This window comes from Protomyctophum bolini (assembly GCF_963924005.1).
Source record: "Protomyctophum bolini genome assembly, chromosome: 6".
Classification (NCBI taxonomy): domain Eukaryota; kingdom Metazoa; phylum Chordata; class Actinopteri; order Myctophiformes; family Myctophidae; genus Protomyctophum; species Protomyctophum bolini.
The window spans coordinates 24,984,216-25,006,748 of record NC_137867.1 but is presented as its reverse complement, the minus strand read 5'-3'; the positions used below and the strand labels follow the sequence as shown (position 1 = coordinate 25,006,748).

The window sequence follows — 22,533 nt, the reverse complement described above, 5'->3', positions numbered from 1 at the left end:
CATCATTTTTGGAAAAAACTAAAAAGAACTAAAAAGTCACCATGCTGCACCTATGATGTTCTTTTTTACTGATATTGAGTTTAAAATAAGAATGTAATGCACATGAACCGGTTCAACTCAATGGAAAAGGGGCCAGAAAGAACACAAAGATCACTGAAGGGCAGTGATTCAAACAGGGGGTCCACCAAATCCGGCTCCATTTTAGAATGAAATACTAGAAAAAAAGTTCCCCTCAGGGCACAGGTCTCCATCAGGATAGGAGCGTTTGTGATGTTTGGACAATTTTAAAGACATAACACGTAACAGTATAGGCCTATGCAAAAATCAACCTCCTGGTGGCGCTCCAGGGAGTGTGTGCAGTTTTGCTGCGATCAAGACAACGGTGGAGGTGGAGACAATAGACAAGAAAATACAATTCAATAAAGTTTGTATTTTTTAAATACTGTTTTCACACGTGCTTATATGTTGTAAAGCAGAGTAATATAATATTTATTCTTCTTAAAATCAGTTTAGACATTTATTTAAATTCATGTGCAACAGTATACTACAAGAATAAGATTTTTTTTTAAAAGCATGGCAGTTGAACAATTGATAATGCAAGGCAGTGTAGTGAACAATCACCTCTGACCTTCATCAAAATAAATTGCACGGTCCGCCGTTTATCTAAGTGTGTCATCTTCTAGTACAACAACACACATACATACTGTAGATGCGCATAAACAAGAAGCTGAATACGAATAGGGCAATGAGCCAAATGTAATGAAAACACTGCACAACATAATAGCAATGCCTGGGAGTTGATTATGCAAATACCCCAGCTGCAATGGAACAATAACATAGAAAATGCAAAGACAAACCATAACATGGATTACTATTGTCTACCATTTGCATATTTGCTTGACAACTGTAACCTGCTCATCATGCCCATCTTGTTCAGAACAATATCCCTATATTCATATATTAAACACACAGTAAATGGCAGAAGTGCATTGTACATCATTCAATTGAAAGCAGTGCTTCTTGCACTGTAAGCTAAATCCATTCTGTTTGCTTTCTTATGATTTGAAGTAAGAAATGTAGAAACGGTAGATCGTATAGAGATGTGGATCATGTGGACTTTACTGAATTGACGTAGTTATAGAATTACTATAGGCTATATGCTAACTAAATATACAAAAAGTATGACGTAACCTGAATTGATATATATATATATATATATATATATATATATATATATATATATATATATATATATATATATATATATATTATACACACATTAGATGCTTTTTCAAAATCTACAAACAAATATATCTACAAAAATATACACAATGCATTCTTGCAGGAAAAACTGATCATCGCTTTCAGGTGGAAACCGATATACAGTATGTACAGGTATACCATTGTAATTATTCAGTCAAATGTAGATCTGCTATTTTGGAATAACAATGTAGGGCATTCATAAAATAAAAAAGTTGAATATGGAGATGCAAGGCTTCTGTCCAACAGCAACGAAATGAACCGTCATTTGCAACAGTAAGACAATAATCATGTTAATGCAAACAGACATGATTCTGTGACACTGTAGTAATAGAGAATACTCTGTCTGAAATAGTTTATCTGAACATCCCTGAGTGTGATTTGATAAAAAGCAGAGGTACACCATACTTTCATTGCCTGTGTTTTCACAATTGATGTTAAAACTTGTGTATTTGTTTCAACCTCTACATGCTGTCTTCCAGGTTGAGGAGTTCTTCAAGAAGCTGCACATCCAGTGTGTTCTCCCACTGTATATTAAATCCTACAGCCTGTTATTCAGGCTGCTTTATTCTAATAATTCTTATTTATTTTTACAAAAAGTCAAATGAGTTCAGCACACCTCATGGCCAAACAGTCCTTTGTCCAGCCGAACCAGCAGACCTTAGAGTAGACCCTACTTGAGAGACCCAAGTGCATCCGGCTCCAAAATCCTCACTTGGTCCATTATAACTGCTGCAGGTCTCGGGTAAACAAATCTAAAATTAATTTACCTATATGGAACCGTGGGGACCTGATCTACTGTTTTTCCATATGAAATTTGTTAATCTTAAAATTATGCTTATTTAACTTAGACAGTCAGTAATTTGTGATGGAATTATGTTCTTAAATATGGAGTGCCACGATTTGTTTCCACCCTAAAACATGATCATCAGGTATTATTATAATAGAAGGAGGAAGAACTCTTTCCAAAAAGTGTACAGTATTTGTTAAAATCATGCTTTTATGTGGACACGCCCACCTGGTTTGCCTGGTGGGTGGTGATGGGTGGTGATCCACCTGAACCCACAGCTGTAGTTTATGATAAAGGGGGAGGGGTTTGGCCCGTTTGACTGTCAAGGGTCCAGCCTCCAGGAAGAAACCCTAAATACAAAGTTAATACACCATTGCACATACAAATGACTCCAGGGTGTCTAATGAAGTACTGTCACCTCATAGACACATGAAAAACTGGAAAGAAAAAATTGTGGCACTCCATCTTTAAAACCATATCATCTTGTTCTGTCAGTGAGTGCTGATGTTGAGTGAGCGGAGTGGAGTGATAGTTCACTATAGTTTCCTGAAAAGTATTTCTGCTGATTTTTTAAATAGGTTTAGCCTACTGTCAAACTTTATGGAATTGCATGGGAGAAACCATCCATGAAAAATGCACTTTTATGAGGGAGGCTATGTCCGGTAATCAAATGATGAGATGCACATTGTTTTACAAGGCCTTGCTGAAAATAAATATAATATGTAATATAATTATTTTTATAAACAAAATTACTTACATTGGTATTACACTACACTGCCATTCAATCAATGTTACTTACACATACTGTATAGCTTGTTTGCTAATTGCTATAGCCATTTATTCTTGGCATATTGCTTAGAATCGGTCTCTGTGTTGGGTGGGTCCAGTTGGTCTTATACCTGTTAGGGTATGCTACGACATGGGTCTGATTATCCTCGGTTCCATGTCGGATCGGGCCTCTGGTTGAAAAAATGAATAAAACTATTGTGCATATTGGGTTCAGGTAACCCCTCCTTGGGTAGTCTGAGTAACAGGAAGGATTGACCTCACTGGTCCTGATGATGCCCTGTTGTGTCCTTTACATCACTTAGCCCTCTGCAAATGGTCAATGTCTAGGTGTAAAGGGCTCCATCTCTATCACCAGATCACGATGCCTTGGACCTTTACTCAACTCTACTGCTCGAGGAACCACCGTGGACCAGCGATCTGGAAGGGAAATAAGTAACAGGGCTTTACTTTTCCTTTCCTTTTCATGTGCTGGGTCCTACTCAGGTCCTTATGGCTCAAAATGAGTACATTGTGCACTAAAGATTTTGCCTGAAACATTCTAATTATAACAAAGTATAAATCGGGCTTAAAACTGTCTAGTCGCCAGCGGCGGAGCTACCGGGGGGGTGAGGGGGGTGGTCACACCCCGGCCCGGACCTCCGGGGGGCCCGGGCTGTCAGATGATCGATTGACGATTTTTTTTACACAGTCACTCACGACTGATAAAACCAGCGGGCCCCCACGAATCCCGCAATTAACCAGATACAGAGCTTATATAGCCTATAATAGCCTACACTTTAGCAAAATGCGCTGGACTGTACAAGCACCGTGGAGTCTGTCTCACACTCTCTCCAACAGACATCCCAGCCACGCTCCAAAAGTGCAAGTCTCTCTCTGACGCCCTGTGGAAGTCCCTTCCGCAGCCCTCTGGTGATATTCTCACTCCCGTGCGCGGGTTTTCAAATCCCAGCAAATAAACAAAACCACGTAACTACTCACCAACACAAAGCCTGCTAGACCTTGTTAAAAGTCTATTTTCGTATCTGGGAAGCGTCTCAGGTCCCCAGCTTCTCTAAAATACACTTTGTGCCATCTTAATAACGCAATGTACCCTGCATTTTACCGGGCAGTAATTTCTTCTACTATGGCATTTTCGGGTTTTGCCTGCGCCGATCTGGTTGGATTAATTTAATTTAATGATTAAAATAGTGCATTTTATAGAGAAGCTGGGGACCTGAGACGCTTCCCAGCTACGATAATAGACTTTTACCAAGGTAAAAGGCTTTGTTTCGGTCGTCACAGGGCGTCAGAGAGAGACTCGCTGTATAAGCGGTCCAGGGCTACAAAAGTGACAGCACCTGTCACTCATTAGTAGGCTAATCACTCTGTGAGAATTTAGGAGTGCATATGTAATGTGTGGACTTCCTTTTCTCCACAACGGACTGTTTCGATTCTAAACCCCTTCTTGTTGCTTTTCCCTGTGTGCGATCACTCAGCAATAAGGTGAAACAGAACACAAAGATGAGTAGTAGCCTATTTATTTTTTAACACGCAGCACCTCTCTCGTCTCTCTCTCTACGTCTCTCTCTCTCTCTCTCTCTCTACGTCTCTCTCTCTCTCTCTCTCTCTCTCTCTCTCTCTCTCTCTCTCTCTCTCGCTCTCTCTCTCTCTATCGTGTGTGCATTGCTGCGCAATGTCACAGACACAGACGCGATCAACCAAATATAACACTTTCCCTCTATCTGTGACTGTGATCAGCTCAGCAGCAACTGTTAAAGTAATTATTTTTTCTTCCCTTCCGGGGGGGGGGGGGGGGTGCAGTTGGGAGTCTGGTTCGGTGAGGCCCGGTCGTGCTGTCTCACCCCCCGGCCCGGCCCAATGTTGTTCCGCCACTGCTAGTCGCGTTCTTTTTGTCTAAGCCACCACTCGCCCCAGTATACCTGTGAACACAGTACAGACTCACCTCTCCTCAGTGATCTGACAGTCTGCTGCATACCGTTGCCTTGGCAGACCTCAATCTTGCCTGGATCCTCATTGATGATCCCCAGGTTCTGATTCCAGTGACACCAGTTGACCTCATCCACCCTAAAACATGACAACTGGCTGATTGATTGCATCGATTATGGTGTACTTTGGCTAATCATGATTAAGGTAATATCTACCTGAAGCACCAGCGTCGGTCGGGAGTTCCGTCCAAGTTCTTCCCTACGGTCACCATCTCGCCAGCTCTAAAGGACTTGCGAAGGCAGACTGGGAAGGACCTCTCAATATCCAGGATGGTTGTTGCCCACTGTGGTCACACAGTGAAATTAAAGCTAATGTACTGCAAGGGGTGCTTTAAAAAATAAATAAAATAAAGTGTCTATTTGCTAAAGAGCTGGAGGGACCCGTTAATAATCAACCACACTATACGATGATGGCTAATGGAATATAGAAAATTTCCTCTGCACCTGTAGCTTCCAAATCTTCTTGCTCTCCTTTGACACCTGGCTCACCGTCTCTCCCATCAGCGCGATCAACATGTTGAGCAACAGCACAAAGGTGAGGATGATGTACGTAACCAGCAGCATGAGGAACACCGCCGGGTATTTGGCGCTGTGGATCATGTCCAGCTCTCCCATGCCGATGGTCAGCTTGAACAGGTCCAGCAGGAAGGCGCTGAAGGTGTCAGTGTCCCTGCACTGGGGATAGGTGGGGCAGCCCCCCTCACACTCCGGGCCTGCCACAGGGCACGCCGTCAGCAGTGACACCAGGGCTGGACACAAGACACAGAACACACATATACTGTATACACATTGTATAACAGGGCCTTATACAATTTTCTAGGAGCTCATGTGTTGTGCTTGGGCTGTCACAATTACACATTTATGTGGACGATTAATTAACGATTTAATTGTGTTTTTTGCATTGAAAATTGGAACGTTGCAATTTGTATTTCTGTTTGCCCTTTAGGCTTCATAATCACAAATTGCAAATATGACAAAAACTTAAATATACAAAGAAATCACTGACACATTTAATAATCTTTTATATATTTTTCTTTCCAAACAATTTCCAAAATAACGGAAATAGTTGATCTACAAGCTTACAACACGTCTCAAATAATTGTGATTAGGCGATTATGTAATAATTGTGACAAGGCTAGCTGTGCTAAGATACTCTGTAAAGTAACTTGTACAGAGGCCTACCTGATGCATAGCCAATCATGAAGAGCACGTAGACCAGGAGAAATCTGAATAGGTCTTTGAAAAGAATCTGAGAACCATAATAAGAGTGTTATTATTATCCAACGGGATGGTTTCATATTGTCACATTTCCATTTCCAGGATCTTACCTTTTGTATCATGATACTGTAGGTGCCGGTGAGTTTCAGGCCTCTGGTGAAGTACAGTGTGTTCATCCATCCCAATACCAGAGCAAAAACCATGACTGATACATAGGCCTCGATGCCAGACAGGTAGAGCGCTGCCGTTACTATCACTAGCAGGGAGTAGATGAAGCTAGAGGAGAGATGTTGTGGTTAGAGCACTGTTACTATCACTAGCAGGCAGTAGATGAAGCTAGAGGAGAGATGTTACTATCACTAGCAGGGAGTAGATGAAGCTAGAGGAGAGATGTTACTATCACTAGCAGGCAGTAGATGAAGCTAGAGGAGAGATGTTACTATCACTAGCAGGTAGTAGATGAAGCTAGAGGAGATATGTTACTATCACTAGCAGGGAGTAGATGAAGCTAGAAGAGAGATGTTACTATCACTAGCAGGTAGTAGATGAAGCTAGAGGAGATATGTTACTATCACTAGCAGGGAGTAGATGAAGCTAGAGGAGATATGTTACTATCACTAGCAGGGAGTAGATGAAGCTAGAGGAGAGATGTTACTATCACTAGCAGGGAGTAGATGAAGCTAGAGGAGAGATGTTACTATCACTAGGAGGTAGTAGATGAAGCTAGAGGAGAGATGTTACTATCACTAGCAGGGAGTAGATGAAGCTAGAGGAGAGATGTTACTATCACTAGCAGGGAGTAGATGAAGCTAGAGGAGAGATGTTACTATCACTAGCAGGGAGTAGATGAAGCTAGAGGAGAGATGTTGTGGTTAGAGCACTGTTTCCCCAAACAGTGGGTCGGGACCCATTTGTGGGTCATGGACCAATTTGTATGGGTCACACGACTCACGACTCAATTAAAAATCTACTTTTCCTACATAGAAAAATAAATATATTTCAAAAGATTTCCCCCCCCCCCCCAAAAATGACAAATAAAGCAACAAATAAACATACAAATCCAAGACATTACATAAAAATAAACTAAGAAGTAGTGAAAATAGCCAATCTAGCCTGTAGATTTGTTATTAACACGACTTCTTGCCAGGTCCCGGGCAAACGTCTAATTTCTCTTTTGGGTCTTGAGCTAAAAGGTTTGGGTTAGAGTATAGCAAACTTCCCTGATGGCAGTTCTATATTGAGGAAATAACCCAGTACAGGTATATATGGTGTTTTGTGTTTTACCATAATGTAGGCATCTCAGGCGCAATGTTAATGGCTTAAATAAAAATGATTCAGAGAGGTGCCCGACATCCTCTGCTCTGTTTGGATCAGAGGTTTAATTAAAAATGTAAACGATAAAACATACCAGAGAGGAGCTTGTGGAATTAATTAGATGACTCAATTAAAAGGATGAGAAATTAGCCTCGGGTAATAGTCAGAGAGCAACAGCAAAGGTGAGGCATAGGGTGGCTGGAGACTTACTAGAGCAACTGAAAGGAACCATCGATAAATAACGAGTTCACCCCAGGGCACTTCTTCAGGAAGAGGTCCTTTATCTACAAAGCACAGGACAGACATTTCTCATGATGTCGTTTTCCGCTGTCATTGCAGATTTGAAGTTATGCAAGAAATTGGGGGACATTTAAACCACAATGTGGCTTCAGCATATCGACTCACGTTGGTGAGGAAGAAGAAGATTCCTGATGCAAGGGTAATTATTTCCCCACCCATACGCAGGTAGTCTGTGGATGTGGTGTAGGGATATGGAGGCTGGACAGAGAGGCAAGAGATACAATCTTAAGATGTATAGCGCACATGCAGCAATATACAATCAAATTAAATCACACAATTTGTTTAAGTTTCCACAAACTGTTTGTAAAGTTATATTAGCATTGTAAGGCAGGAGATGATTTGGAAAGTCTAGTCAGAAATAATACCTGGAGAAAAGATTAATTTAAGAATGAAATTCAAATGTCCATGACTTATTAACCATGCAATAATGTTCAGCCAATATTGACTCAATTATTCAAGTGAGTTCAGTATAATTTGAAGTACTTTGGATAATATACGGAAAGTTGATCTATGTTTATGTAAGATATAAGGCCAAACCTGTGACCTTTACACAATTTCTGATTTTGGACCAGTTATAAAGTGACAGTACAGCCATGACTGAAGAGTATGAATGCTATGTGATATACCGTATACATATTAGTAAATAGTACTATACATAATATTCAGCACTTTTTCCACTCACTGTTCCCTCTGATGGGTGGTAGTAAGCCACAAGGGTGAAGATGATCATAGTGATGAGGTAGGACACAACACTGATGTAGAAAGTGACAGCACCAAACTTCTGCCACTTGGCTCTCAAGAGTTCATTGATAGGCTCCACCGCCAGCATCTCATGGCGATTCTGAGATAATAAATAAAATATTTTTAAGTTTTGTCAAGCAACTTTGATGGCTGAAGCATACATTTTACAGTATACAGAACAAGAATGACTCGGTTATAATTGTCAGCTCCAGCAAGGCCTCATTTATGAACATTTATAATCAGTTTGTGTGCCTCAGCCTCAGTCTCAACCTCTCAGCCGCAGCCTCAGCCTGAGCCTCAGCATCAAGGTAAAACATGTAATCTACAGATAGGAAGAAATAAGATATGTCTTTAGATGTTTTTTGAATATTGGCAAGGATACTGAGGATTTAAGTGAAGCATCTAGGGAGTTCCATAGATGAGGGCCTTTAAATTTGATGAAAGATTGATGTTTGGAAGTGCGACAATAGGGTAATTCAAAATGATCTCTTTGCCTTGTGGGGTAGGAGTGAATGTCAGAAGTAACACAGAAGAAATTGTGAAAAGAAGACGGAATGTCTTGTATGCATTTTTTTAATTTAAACATAAATAAACAGGTCTGAAAAACGTTTACTTTGTCAATGGGTAATAGTGAATATTTAATAAAGAGACGCTTTTGAAGCAGCTGGCAAAAAGAAGAAGACAAATAACAACAAAAGGAAACTTGCATCTTCTGGCTCACCTCATTGCGACTGGTGTAGACAAGGATTTCAAGAACTGACGTTTCCTCTCCACAGGTGTCCAGTGAGGACAGGTCATAGAGGGAAGAGTACACAGGTCCATATGCCCAGTCCTTAAACTTACGAGACAAGTGACGGGCCTCCTCATCTTTGATCTCACGCCGAATGATGTGCTGAAAAACCTGGAGGTAGTGGGGAAGTTGAATACCTGTAGTGTTATACATAGTTGTGCACCAGTGTTAAGCAATGAAATAGCTTAACACAATATATTTTCAAGCTCACAACATATTTTCAGTGCGTAACACTTTTTTAACACAACAAATTATATATCACCCTTTACACAAACCTTTTTTCCCATATAGAAACATGATGGCATTAACTTCCCTATTACCGTCATCGTGCTCTACAGTATGTGTATGTGCATGTTGCATAATGCAGTTAGTGTGTGTAATCATCATTCATACCCCTATCTTGCCCAACTTGGCGGCCATCATAAGAGGTGACATGCCGTCGTTGTTGAGGATCTTCTCCAGGCTGCAGTCTGGGTAGACCTTGGCGCTCTTGATCAACAGGAGGTCGTACATCTTTGTAAGGAACCGTGTGTTGTCGCGGGTGTTGTCTGCGATGTGCACCAGGGCGTGCAGCACTGTGTTACCACGGGAGTCTTGGCGACGCAGGTCAGCTTTCTTGTGGGGATTCTCAGTCAGGTAGTGTACCATGTCAGGCTGGTTGGTGCATGCTGCCAGCGAGAGAGGCAGCTCACCTGGACAGATGTACGGCACACAGTTCAGAAACAAAACACACAGGGGGCTCTAAAAGGGTCCCTCCCTCCAGGAACTATACAAAAAGAGGTGTGTAGTCAAAGCTCAGCGCATCATCAAGGACAGGCACCCCACCCCAGACACAAATTGTTCATACCCCTACATTGACAGGGCAGGCAAGGAGGCCTAGCGTAGTATCAAGGGCAAGACCACCAGGATTCTGAACAGCTTCCACCCGGCTTTACTTTTCCTTGTGGATCTACCATACTGTATATATTTTACTTGTGTTAGCGCTCTATGTGAGCCCGTCAACAGGCTCTATTTGTCCTGTGGATGTATAATCAGTGCATTGTAGTACCTTCGTGGACTATGTGGTACTTGACGTAGACACTTTGTTGCACTTTATCCGATGTACAATGCACAGACACTATTTAGCACCTTAATGTCTATTTTCATTACATAGCTGCTGCTCTGTGGACCTACCAAAGTGCTACTACCTGCTACGAAACTGGCCCCCGTAAAATCTGAATACCCCACCCACCCCTGTTTCCCCTCACTGTATATGTTTTTTTCCATTTTTACCTCCTATGATGATTTATTTTTGACTATATACAGTAGTGCTTCTATAGTGTTATAGTGTTTCTATAGTGTTTCTATAGTGTTATAGTGTTTCTATAGTGTTTCTATAGTGTTATAGTGTTTCTATAGTGTTTCTATAGTGTTATAGTGTTTCTATAGTGTAATGCTTTATGGTGTCGTCCACTCACTATTAACAGTTTTTGTATTGAGTTGTACTTGAAATGTACTGTAATTTTGTACTGTTAATAAACAAATCAATCAATCAATCAATCAATCAATCAATCAATCAATCAATCAATCAATCAATCAATGTGTATGTAGTAGATACATTTTTGCCTATCCTTGACATGTTTCTCTTTAGTCTTTGCCGTTTGATTTATGTTTTATCCTTGCTCTCCCTTCTCTTCGTTTTCTCTTCTTGAACAACCAAAACGATGGAGCTTGCACAAAAACAAATTTCACCCACTACACAATCTGTAGTTGATATAAATAAATCTAAAGTTGACTGTGATTTGAGATACAGGACCAATTTTTGATTGAAAGTAAGCAAATCAATATGTGACTTCATGAGGTAAATGTAACGGATAATCAAATCGATTTTCTCTCTCAAAAACTCTAAATATAGATCAAATATGCACCTTAAATCGCTGCTCTGAAAAGAGCACAATTAGTAGTTGTTTTAAGGAGGGGCGCACTGGGGTGAGACTGCCAAAAGCAGCTGCTGAAAATGAGCCGTTGCCATGGGTGACAGATTACTTTGTCACCTCGCATGGAAACGGTCCTCTTCATGGATTTGCACGGTTGCATGCAGAGCGTTAGCGTGAGTGCTAAATCCCATTAGCCATCAACCCTGCCAGGTTCCTGTTCACCTCACTGCAAAGCTCCACAGCAAATTACTCACACAGTGCCTGGACACGCTGGGATTTGGAAATGACAACCATGCTACAGTAAGTTACAAATGGAAATCATCTCCTATGTGATGATGAGCATGGAATATAATGCATGAGCCTAATCAAATAATAATAACTTCTCAAAACTGTCCTTGATAAAAATTATAAAATAACTAAATTTGCAATATATATATATATATATATATGATAGACCACAACTATCACAATGAGGCTAACAGGCCATATTACATATACATACTGATACATACTGGGTAGTACTATGGGTGATTGAGGTGGAAAGTTGAGTGGGAGAGGCCAGGTTGAGTTCACATTATGTGTTATGTATGTTACTTGTACAGCTTTTAATTTTTGCTGTATAAGTAGCTAGTGACAAAAAGTAACCTGAACTCGCTTATTTTTCCTCAAAATCTAACTGGTGCTAACATTCAGTATGTCATATTTGTTGGCTGAATGGATTATCTAGTAAAGACTGCTTAATGTCTTATTATTGTATAATACTTGATCTTGTTATTGTTCCTTTATTTACCAGTAGTCACTTTCCCCTTTGACCACATGACAGCTATAAGAGAAAATTCCCATGCCAGCAGAGGGCAGTGTGGAGTTTTGCTTAAGAAGCACCATTTTGTCCTGTGGGCCAGTCTAAGGGGGAGATGTTTACTTTTCTTTAAGTGTGAAACAGAAACACAAACACCTTTCAGTGGAATTTTCAGATGCACTTCTTGAACGTCTGACATCATGCCTCTGTTCATTTATTTTCTTCTTTTTTTAGCTAATAACAGTTTGATACTTCAAACAACTTTTGGCTGTCAGGTGGGGTTTACCACCATGTTTGCCCAGCCCAAGTCTGTCATATAAAAGTAGAAAGGGTGCGTCTAAGCCGGTGGTTTCATTTCACCATGGCAACAGTGACTTATTTACAGGAAGAAATTATGTTTATTATATTGCCTTGGCAGCACTTTCACCATTTTTCCCCAAAATGTCCCTGCAGGGACATTGTATCATAGAACTGGCAATAGAAAATGGAAAATACACACCACATTATTGAAAGTCTATCAGCAATTTCTTATTACCAGTCAAAGGTTTACAATAAAGAGTTATTGCAGAAGGACAGTGTGCTGTGTTTATTTAGAATATTGTGCTTTTATAGTACTTACCAAAGTAGAAGTAACCCCCTTCATCTCGGGGCTGAAAGAAGCGACCCCTAGCTTGGGCATGGACATCAGCCTCCTTCTCCACCAGCAGCTCCACATACTGTTTACAGCGTCGCTCTATTGCAATGTGGAGTGCCGTCTGGCCTGACATCACAATACACATGGCGGTCAATGTGGAAATACACAAACAACAAAACCAATATGTAATATTAAAACATTGTATATTTATGCACTTTTGAAAGTATTGCTTTGAAGGTGTTTTTGTCATCATGAAATTTGCTCATTCTAGGACAGTGCTGTATAAAAGTTCAATTCAAGTAATAGTTGAGAAGAGAAATGGTTTGTTGACGTTTTCATGTGACACACATTTGATTTATCCGTGCGGAAAATGCTGGTTGGGCAACAAATGTTAGTTTAAGCTTTAAGGGCAACAAAGGAGGCCTGGATTATCTAATTTGTGAGTTGTGAGTATATGGCTCATATACATAAACATTATTCTATCATTTCAAAGATCTGAGCCTGAGCTAGCAGCCTGGCAAGCATATGGCAAACTGTCTCCTCAACAAACACCGTCTGTCGATTGCAATACAGAGGAAGTTGAACAGCAAGAGCCATACGGACAAAATATATGAAAATACGTTCTAATTGTCAATTCTAATATGACCTTTACTGTTTAAGCAACACCTTTATATTACAGATGAGCTTTATGATGGTGTTAGGCTTAAACTATACTTGGTTGCGCGCTGTACACAACTAAGTATTAAACACCCTTTTACAGGATTTCTGTATAGCCATACCTCTGTAGTAGAGATCTCTGAAAGGTGTGTTGATGAACTCTCTGAGGTTTCCAGTCTGCTCCGCTATATTCATCAGAAGAGGGATGGTGCCATTCTGGCCACTGTAAAGATTCAGCAGTGCTTTAGGCAGACATGTCTTTCCTGTGGTTGGCTCTGCAGAAACATGTAACAACCGAGTTAGAGGAGTTAGATTTGTGATTTACGGCTGCAGTGCGCCAAGTCCTGTAGTGTAAGATTTAAGTGTTTCTCAAAGTTTTTAATTTCAGAGACCCCCAAGTTGACATGCATTAGGCTACGGACCCCCATTTGATATTTTATCTCTCGGACCTCAGTCTAAGAAAAAGATAACAGTGACCCTCTGATCATAATAGCCATAATTTTATCTTCTCTAGTTGTACTTACTTGGACATGCAATAAAGGTGAAGGTTAACTATCGATCATTAAGCTGGGGACTGACCGGAAACCCCACGTTGAGAACCACTGCTGTAAAGCATCACCTGAATTAAATATTGTTTACTGGTGACAAATATAGAGAGAAGAAAGTCTTGAAGAATGCTAATGGTAATGCTAATTTCTTATTAATACTCGGGTGGAATTATTGTCACAAACTGTGACAATTACAAAATACTCTGCAAACCACATTTCCTCTTGTAGGAGTTGATATATCTGGTATGAGTAACACATTGTCTAAAAAAAAAACTGTATAGACGCAAAGATAAACGTTTTACTGTGAGAAAAGACTTAAACGACATCCAGTATACACAATTTATGTTCAGCCTGACAGTTTTTTAAATAGTGTGCCAGGCCCTTGTGTCTTGAAGAGAAAACAGTTAGCTGTGATTTCTCTCTGGCCCCTGTTATAAGCCCGCACAAAGACATCCCAACATGGACAGGAAGCTGTCTTTGGGTCCACCCCTGGAAGGACAAAAGCCCTGACATCACATCTTCCCGCTCTCAGGACCTCTGAGCCAACAACAGCAAAGTGCAGAGCAGGGGGAGTTGTCAAAGGTCAAAGGTAAAGCAGCCTGATGACATGACACAAAGTTTAGATTTGACAGGAACATGAGGAGATGGGGTTTGTCGGAAAGACGTAGGACTCTGGGCTTCAGTCAGGGCTACTGTGCTACATTCATTCCCCTTAACAGTTTGCAAAAATAAATATACAAAAGGTGATAAAAAAGATAACACAAAAGCCCTAAGGGGTTATTTCCATTGTGGTCCTGTGTATTAAATGAATTGATGAAGATCTTGTGAGATCAAAATGTTGTCTTTAACTGCAAAAAAGTAATTACTTTGCCTAAGAATGGCATATTAAATTAATTGAGACATTTAAAGACAAATAATATCAACTCAGCAACAAAAGTTCGGAAACTTACATTTCTCCACTTTAATAATACCAGCTAGCTTTGAGTTGCTTAGTGGATTGGATGCTTGCACACACACACATTAGCGCCAAAAATATGTACAGTAAACAGTCAGAGGGTGGTTTGACAGGTACATGGGTGTCTCTAGTATTGCGTATCTTGAAGTTCAGGCCCATTGCAAGTTGCTGTACTCTGTCCACTACCCTGAGACATCCCACCCTAGAATAATGAACAGGAGTTAGGTGCAAGTTATAGGTGCGAGGGCCGAGGCCAAGCAGTAGCCTGACCAGTTTGTTTTGGGACGTCTGAAACCTTGTTTTTAAAGCATTTGTGGTGCTATAGTAACATGATGTGCATGCATAGTCAAAGTGACAATACAAAGTGTATTCCTACTTTTTCAACCTGCAATTTGTCCGTGCCGAGACCAGGAGTGCCGAGTCATCCACGAACAAGAACAAATTGCAGTCACATGCTGATGTCATGTCATTATTTGGAATTTGAGAACCTTCCACTCGTAAATAGTTTTACCTTTGAAATCCTCATCAGTTAGTCTCTTTTGGTGAGACTGCAAGTACTCCAAAAGGCCATCTAGAGAGCTTGGGTCTGCACGTGACACACAATCGAAGAGGAGAGAGCGGTTGAATGTCTTCATTACCTTTGGAGGGTCAGAGCCTGGTCCTTCATCACAGGATGTCTCTGTCTTACTGGGTAGGAATGGAATGAGGAAATACTGTAAGTCACACTTATGTCATGTAGCATAAGAATTTATAGGTCTATGAAATATCTTTCTCACTTCATTAACAAATGCAGACTATCACATAGGTTGAGGATAGGAAACCAGTGGTCTACAGAATGGCATAGATTTGTCCCCAGCATCTCAAAGTGAAGAGATTACCCCCACCCACACCCTTCTCTTATAAATAGACCTCACTGTGCAACAAGGCAGAGCAGTCAAGAACAGTCAGGCAGCAGCCTAAATATTACCTCAACGGCTGTGTAGGACACAACACACTCTCTGTTAGATCAATGAATGGACATATGAAGGGCTGCCTGGCCCAGAGAGAGAGAGAGAGAGAGAGAGAGAGAGAGAGAGAGAGAGAGAGAGAGTATGTGAACGCACGTGTGCAAGAGCATGTGCGTGTGCGTGTGTGTGTGTGTGTGTGTGTGTGTGTGTGACTGTGAAGGAGAGAGAGTGTGTCTGTGTGTGCGTGGCTGCGTGCGTGCACGTGTGTGTGTGTGTGTGTGTGTGTGTGTGTGTGGGTGTACTTCTACATGGATCACACCACTGTCTACAGTGGCAGTTATAGGAGGGTCACAATTTTACGAGTACAATTTTCCATGCCTCTGACTTTTCCTTCGAACGTCAAACGTTATGCTCTCTCCTGCCAATATGAGGAGCCAACAACTTAGCAAAACCCTAGCCTTGGATCAAGACTATCATAGATGTAGTTTATCGAGTCTGACATTTGCTTACCCATCTATGATAGTCTTGGTCTCTTGGTCCATATAGTCTAGTTACTGGAAATCTGCATGCAAAGCCTGTACTTCTCCACATGAAAAGATAAAATGCTGACCCTGTAGCCACAGGTTAACTTGCTCTTCGGAACTTGTACTGTATTAGTCCTTATTTTTCAACAAATGTGTTTTAATTCTGTCTGTGTGTCAGACTTGATCAAATACATCAATGATAGTCTTGATCCAAGGCTAGAAAAACCCTGGAAACACACATCTACTGCCACCAGGCTGACATCTACTGACATCACGCTGACTGGTGCATTGAAGCAGTGAAGGCTGGTCTCACCCTCTTGGGAGCTTCTTTCTGCGACGTTTTTGGTTGTTATTGTTCCTGCAGGTGCCATAGTCATAGAGCGAGTCCATTGGCGCTTTCTTGGGGCCAGGCACCACCTGTGAATCATAGATGGTAGACTCCAGCAGGTCCATGGGGTTGGTGATGCCCTTCTTAAATGCACCCTGGAACTTCATGCGCAAGTTCTGTCTACTGTCCGCCTGAGACGCCTCTGGGGGCGGTTCCTGAACCGTGTCCTGTGCCGGCGAAGAACCATCCTCACTCTCAAACAGGTCAGAGAACTCAGACAGAGCGAATGCGGCATCATTGTCAAGCTGACTATCCAGTCCTTCCCCTGAGTCTACAGAGAGGGCAGCCCTCATAGGAACAGAGGATGTGGTCAATGCCACATGGCATCTTTTCAAAAGAGTGGCAGCAGAACGGCCCTAGGAAAAACACCAAAAACAATGAATGAGCCAAATGTTCTTCAGCCTTTCTTCAGCCATGACCAACATTGAACAAACATCAGTAATAGTGTGAAACACAATGACAGACTTGACACCTGGTAATGAAAACAGTAAGCCTTTTTCTATTTGCATTACTGTTTTAATTTGAGTAAAAGCTGGAATATCAATGTAGTATATCTTTTTGAGGGGTGCTAGGCTGCTAGCCCCTCCTATATCCAGCTTTTGGTGTGTGTGCGCACAAACTTTGTCCTACACAAACATTAAATTCCCATTGACAATGAATGGACAATTTTACGTCAAAGTGTAGACAAAGTAGACATATTGCCTGTTTTACGGCATGATGATGTATAATAAGAGCGCCCCTCACTTCATACGGGTGTGATTTATTTTTCTTAAATTAATTAATTCCCCACCGCGATCAATAAAGTATAGACTACTGTAATTTATTAAATGTACTCTAATTCATGTACTGTAAGTACAATTAATACAAATTAAACAATAAAAAAAAACCTGATGACAAAAAATAGGAATGTTGACTGCAGTGGAAGAAGTGGTCTCGGGTAGGTCTTTGACATTTAACCCCTCAGTACCTCATTCATCCCTTAGATTACGGTGAAGTGCCAAATTCCTCTTCAGGGTTGACTGGAAATGAGACCGAAGCATGTGGTCAGTCTATGGAAGCAAATAGAGAAACCATGATGTGTGAATCTTTATTAAAACTCCAGAAGAAGAGAAAATATAGTTATAATCTTATACCACAGAATAATTGACGCAGACCTATACAGACAAAATGTGTGTTGGAGGTCTTCAAGACACAAAAAGTGCTCTATCCCATGGAGGTTGGAAACCCATGCAATGGGCTTTAGCCAAAACCAATAACATAACTGCTCAGACCAGCTCAGTGACTGGCCTTGCGGTTATAGTGTCCGCCCTGAGACTGGGAGGTTGGGGTTCAACACCTGGCTGATTCATACCAAAGACTATAAGAATTATAGGGATGCACCGATGTATCGGCCGATATTTGCCATTATATATCGATATCGGCAAATAAAACTGACATTAACCGATGGCAGTAGCCAAAATGTATCCGTTATTGATAAGCATACATTTCGCATTCACTATGTTGGTGTGCTGGTTATTTATGCAGCTTACCAAGCTGTAGATTCTGAATATTTATTTCTTGTATTGAATATGTATTTGTTTCCCTTCACAAAAATGAACATATAGTGTATAGCGTATCAGTATCGGCTAAATTGTTATTTCAAACATCGGTATCGGTCAAGAATTTCCATACCGGTGCATCCCTAATAAAAATAGTATCTGATGCCTCCCTGTTTGCCAATCAGCATTGAGGGTTGGATTGTGGATAAGTCCCTATGTGACATACAGTACTAGCATCACGACACAGGGCAGGGGTTGTACTTGTACAATGTACATCAAGGTGCCTCTCTCATTCAAAAAAACTTTCTCTGTCACTCTTTGTCTTTAACACAGACATTAAAGTGGCATCTGTCTGTCACCTTCAATCTGAGCCTTACACAGTGACAGCAATTCTATAATGCAAATGCATAAGAACTGTCTCCCCAAATGCATATGATCCTATGTTGGCCCTGGTCTTGTCCACCTGTGTCTGTTGTTTTTCAGTTTTTTATTTTATTTATCTCGTCACATAAATACTGCTGTCTCAATATCCCTTTGGGGATTAATAAAGTCATGATCATCTCACCTCTCAAAAGAGAAAGGAAACAATTTACCTTAAAATTGACAATTTGTAGTTGTACACCCTTACTTACACTGAATTATTTTAGAGTAGCGGTAGACTGCGTGAGGACAGTGAGGTAGCATATACAAAGCTAAACTACCAACAAGCTCCATAAAAAGCCTAAAACTCTTGTGATTTGCTGGGTTAGCTCGTGAAGCAGACATAAACTGAGTTAAACCAAACTGCAGAACAGAAGACTAACATAAACAGAGGGGAAGAGGCATGACTCAGACCCTCTACAACACATAGGATTATCATGCCTTCACACTCCACTGGACATGTGGAACAGAACAAAGACAGGCTTCCCTTCATAAATGACTGAAAGAAACAGACCAGTAACTAGAAAAAGTGCCCCTCAGGGCACAGGTCTCCCTGCCAGGGCAGGTCAGGTTGTGGCCTCTTGGTGGTGCTATAATAAGCCAATGTGAAAAGGGTGCCATTTCTTCTTGCCTTGGATGGCAATTGGATGATTTAAGTCATTTTGTTCCAAAAATGTGTTTTGCAAAAATCCACCAGTTGGTGGCGCTATAACAGGCCAATGTGAAAAGGGTGGGATATATCCCTCAGCCTAGTAGGAACGTCTGTGAAAGATTTCACGTAAATTGCCTGCTGCGTTCATGGTTTGAGGCTTTTTGTGCAAAACGGGCCAATCCTGTAAACTTTGAAAGCCAATGTTAGGCAATCAGGATGGAATATGAAATATGGGACAGATCTGTGATGAGCACATGACTATAAAGATACTGTGAAACGATTTGCAGATTAGTATCAAAAAAGTATCAAATAATGTGTGTGCCTTTGGCCTGGTGGAGACAACCAGTGTGACTAGCCTGGCATGGCCAGACTAGTATCACTGCTGAGGGCAATCTTTTTTATTTTATATTTTTCCGCACTGGCAGATTTGTCTGGTTTCCAGGCTGTGAGTTACAACAGCCTGGAAGCAGGTGTGCTTTATATTTAAATATTAGACATATTATTGTAGTAATGGGTAATGAAATAGAAAGTGGTAGGTAGAGCACTGAACAGACAGATTGTATTAGAATCGTAAATTGTAACATTTCAGTCATTGTAATGTGTCCTCACTCAGAGACAGGTTGTGTAAGTTCCTCCTATGCTGTGTGACTTCCTCCTGTAATGTGACATTATCCAGACCACAGGAGGTTGACAGGGTCTCCCTGGAAGAAAATCGTACTGGGAAAATGGCACAAAGCCAACAACAAGATCTAGTTTTTTCCCCACACTCTGTTCTGTCTCACGAATCTCACCCTGACAAGACTTTTGCTAATAAGTTAATAAGATATGGTAGTTAGTTGTATCTATTTGTTAATATACTAAGAAATTGTCTGAAGTATTATTCTAGTCATTTTGAGTGGTGCCTAACCGCTCCAATGAACAGCTATGTGTGTCTGTCCATCCCTATGTCCCTTGAGTACGGACAGCCCTATACTTCAAGTGGCACTGTTGAGCTTCACACTGTGCACTACAACTATCACTCCGGTTGCCCGGGGTTATTTAATCCATTAAATCATAGCGCCCGGCGATTTATAGTAGCGGAGAACTTTTACAGACAGACCGGATGTTATCCTGGATGTGGCTGACGTAGCAGCTAAATGTAGCCAAAACACTCTAGAGCCGATCGACAACAACGGGAGGTATGATTAAATCTACTGCGACTGGAACGCGGTGGGCCGTCTATTTTTGGATGATTTGAGGCATTTTGTTCCAAAAATGTGTTTTGCAAAAATCCACCTATTGGTGGCGCTATAACAGGCCAATGTGAAAAGGGTGGGATATATCCCTCAGCCTAGTAGGAACGTATGTGAAAGATTTCATGTAAATTGCACGCTGCGTTCATGATTTGAGGCTTTTTGTTCAAAATGGGCCAATCCTGTAAACTTTGAAAGCCAATGTTAGCCAATCAGGATGGAATATGAAATATCGGACAGATCTCTGTTGAGCACATGACTATAGAGATACAGTGTAACGATTTGCAGGATTTTTGGACGAAATATGGAGGAGTAATATCAAATTATGTGTTTTACAAAAGTTTGCATCCTGATGGCGCTATAAAAGACCGTTCTGGAAAATTTGGGGCAGAGGTTTATCGTTGGCATGTAGGGAGTGTGTGTGCAAACTGCAAAGGTTGGCATCGACCGGGTTAACGGTGCCGGAGAGTGCAGTAGGCTACAGTAGAATACAGTACAGAGTAGTACAGTAAGGCTGTGGGTAAAATGAACCAAATGTCTAGGGGTAAATAGAGCCAATTTCCCTAATATGAATCACTATTCATATATATTTTTTATCAATGCTACTCAAATTATGCTGAATGGCCTTTAATTTGGATGTACATTACATTTAAGAGAAGTTTGCAATATTGCAATTGCAAATATGAAAAGGTTCTGAATAACAAACTTGAATTGTCTTTATATTGTTTAAATAATAAGTAAACAAACAAATAAATAACACTATTTGCTAATGAAGTGTTATTAAATTATGTTTGATAAGTGAACATTATCTGTTCAAGTTTAAACTAGAAACATTAAAATATCACTTACCCCTTACCTGGGGCAATGTGAGCCACATGACCAATAATATAGCCTACGAATTAAAGTAAAGATACTTGGGCAATGGGAGCCTGAATTGGTGTGCCGATTTTTTCATTTTCCACATGACCAATAAGTCATGTTTTCATGGCCCTTTGTCATAGACTCATTCAATTCAGAAGACATCCTGAAATAAGGTAGATCTTTAGATTTTACTGCCATCTCATTTTGCCTTGCTTCCAGGACAAAGTGGCTCATCTTACCCCTATCTGGTTTTATTTTGCTCAGTGAATGTGATTAACATGCCCAATTTACAAGATGTGATTTGACTGAGACAAACTTTAATTAAGAAAGAAAGCCTGTATACATAACAAAAAGCATGTCCATTTTCGCCAACAGTGCTGCTAGTTAAAAAAACCCTCAATGTTTAATCACAAATCAACCCTGACAATTGGTTTTATAGAAATTAGCAGAACGAGCAGGCAGTCAACGTAAACGGTGGCTTCTTACCTTGAATTAGCTTGAATACTCTTTCAAGATGCAGTCCGTTCGTATGTATGCATTTGTGGACTTTAAATTTATTTTTTTAATGGAACCTCGATCGTTGCGACGACTATGTACCCTGTCCCTGCTGTGCTGTGCTGCTCCAGTCTTCTTTTCTCCGGGTATGTTATCTGTTAACAGCCAAATGCCAGCTGAACTGAGTTAATCTGTTCCACTGGCCGTCCTGGGTTGGATCCACAGTCCACACACAGACTCTCAACGCCCACCTAAACAACTGACGCTTTTACTAAAGTTTGCTCAAATTTTGGGTGGGACTCCGACAAAAACACATTACACCTACTGGGGCCAGGGCCCCAGGCAGGCCTATGAGCAACGCATGAAGAGCAAAAACCAAAAGTCGTCACTGAACAAACACACATCACATTTTCAAAGATGGTATTGAATTGATGGTATAAAAAGAACATGTTCAGATGTTCTCAATTTTAATAGCCATCATTTTGCGCCGAATAGAAAGAGAAATAGCTCCCTCGTGTGGATAGGCTAGGACCCGACATGGCATTTATTGTCTCCACCACTGGTGGGGAGAGAGTATGTTTTGCACTGTGTGTGTGTGTGAGTGTGTGTGTGTGTGTGTGTGTGTGTGTGTGTGTGTGTGTGTGTGTGTGTGTGTGTGTGTGTCTGTCTGTCTGTCTGTCTGTCTGTCTGTCTGTGTGTGTCTGTGTGTGTCTGTCTGTCTGTCTGTCTCTGTGTCTGTGTGTCTGTCTGTCTGTGTCTGTCGGCAGAGGTTAAGGCATT

General features: G+C 40.9%; 1 protein-coding gene across 1 annotated transcript; it reads right to left on the bottom strand.

Moving 5' to 3' along the window:
- Window positions 1-488: 488 nt before the first annotated feature.
- Window positions 489-22,148, bottom strand: trpv4 (transient receptor potential cation channel, subfamily V, member 4). Its single transcript, XM_080766979.1, has 17 exons — window positions 21,745-22,148; window positions 17,523-17,604; window positions 16,481-16,911; window positions 15,208-15,383; window positions 13,316-13,468; window positions 12,522-12,662; window positions 9,581-9,879; window positions 9,119-9,298; window positions 8,339-8,497; window positions 7,762-7,854; window positions 7,567-7,640; window positions 6,153-6,318; window positions 6,007-6,073; window positions 5,269-5,573; window positions 4,981-5,108; window positions 4,782-4,903; window positions 489-3,256 (listed from the first exon to the last, which is right to left on the bottom strand). The coding sequence occupies exons 2-17, from the start codon at window positions 17,529-17,531 to the stop codon at window positions 3,156-3,158; spliced, it is 2,604 nt and encodes an 867-aa protein (XP_080623105.1). The 5' UTR covers window positions 17,532-17,604; window positions 21,745-22,148; the 3' UTR covers window positions 489-3,155.
- Window positions 22,149-22,533: the final 385 nt, after the last annotated feature.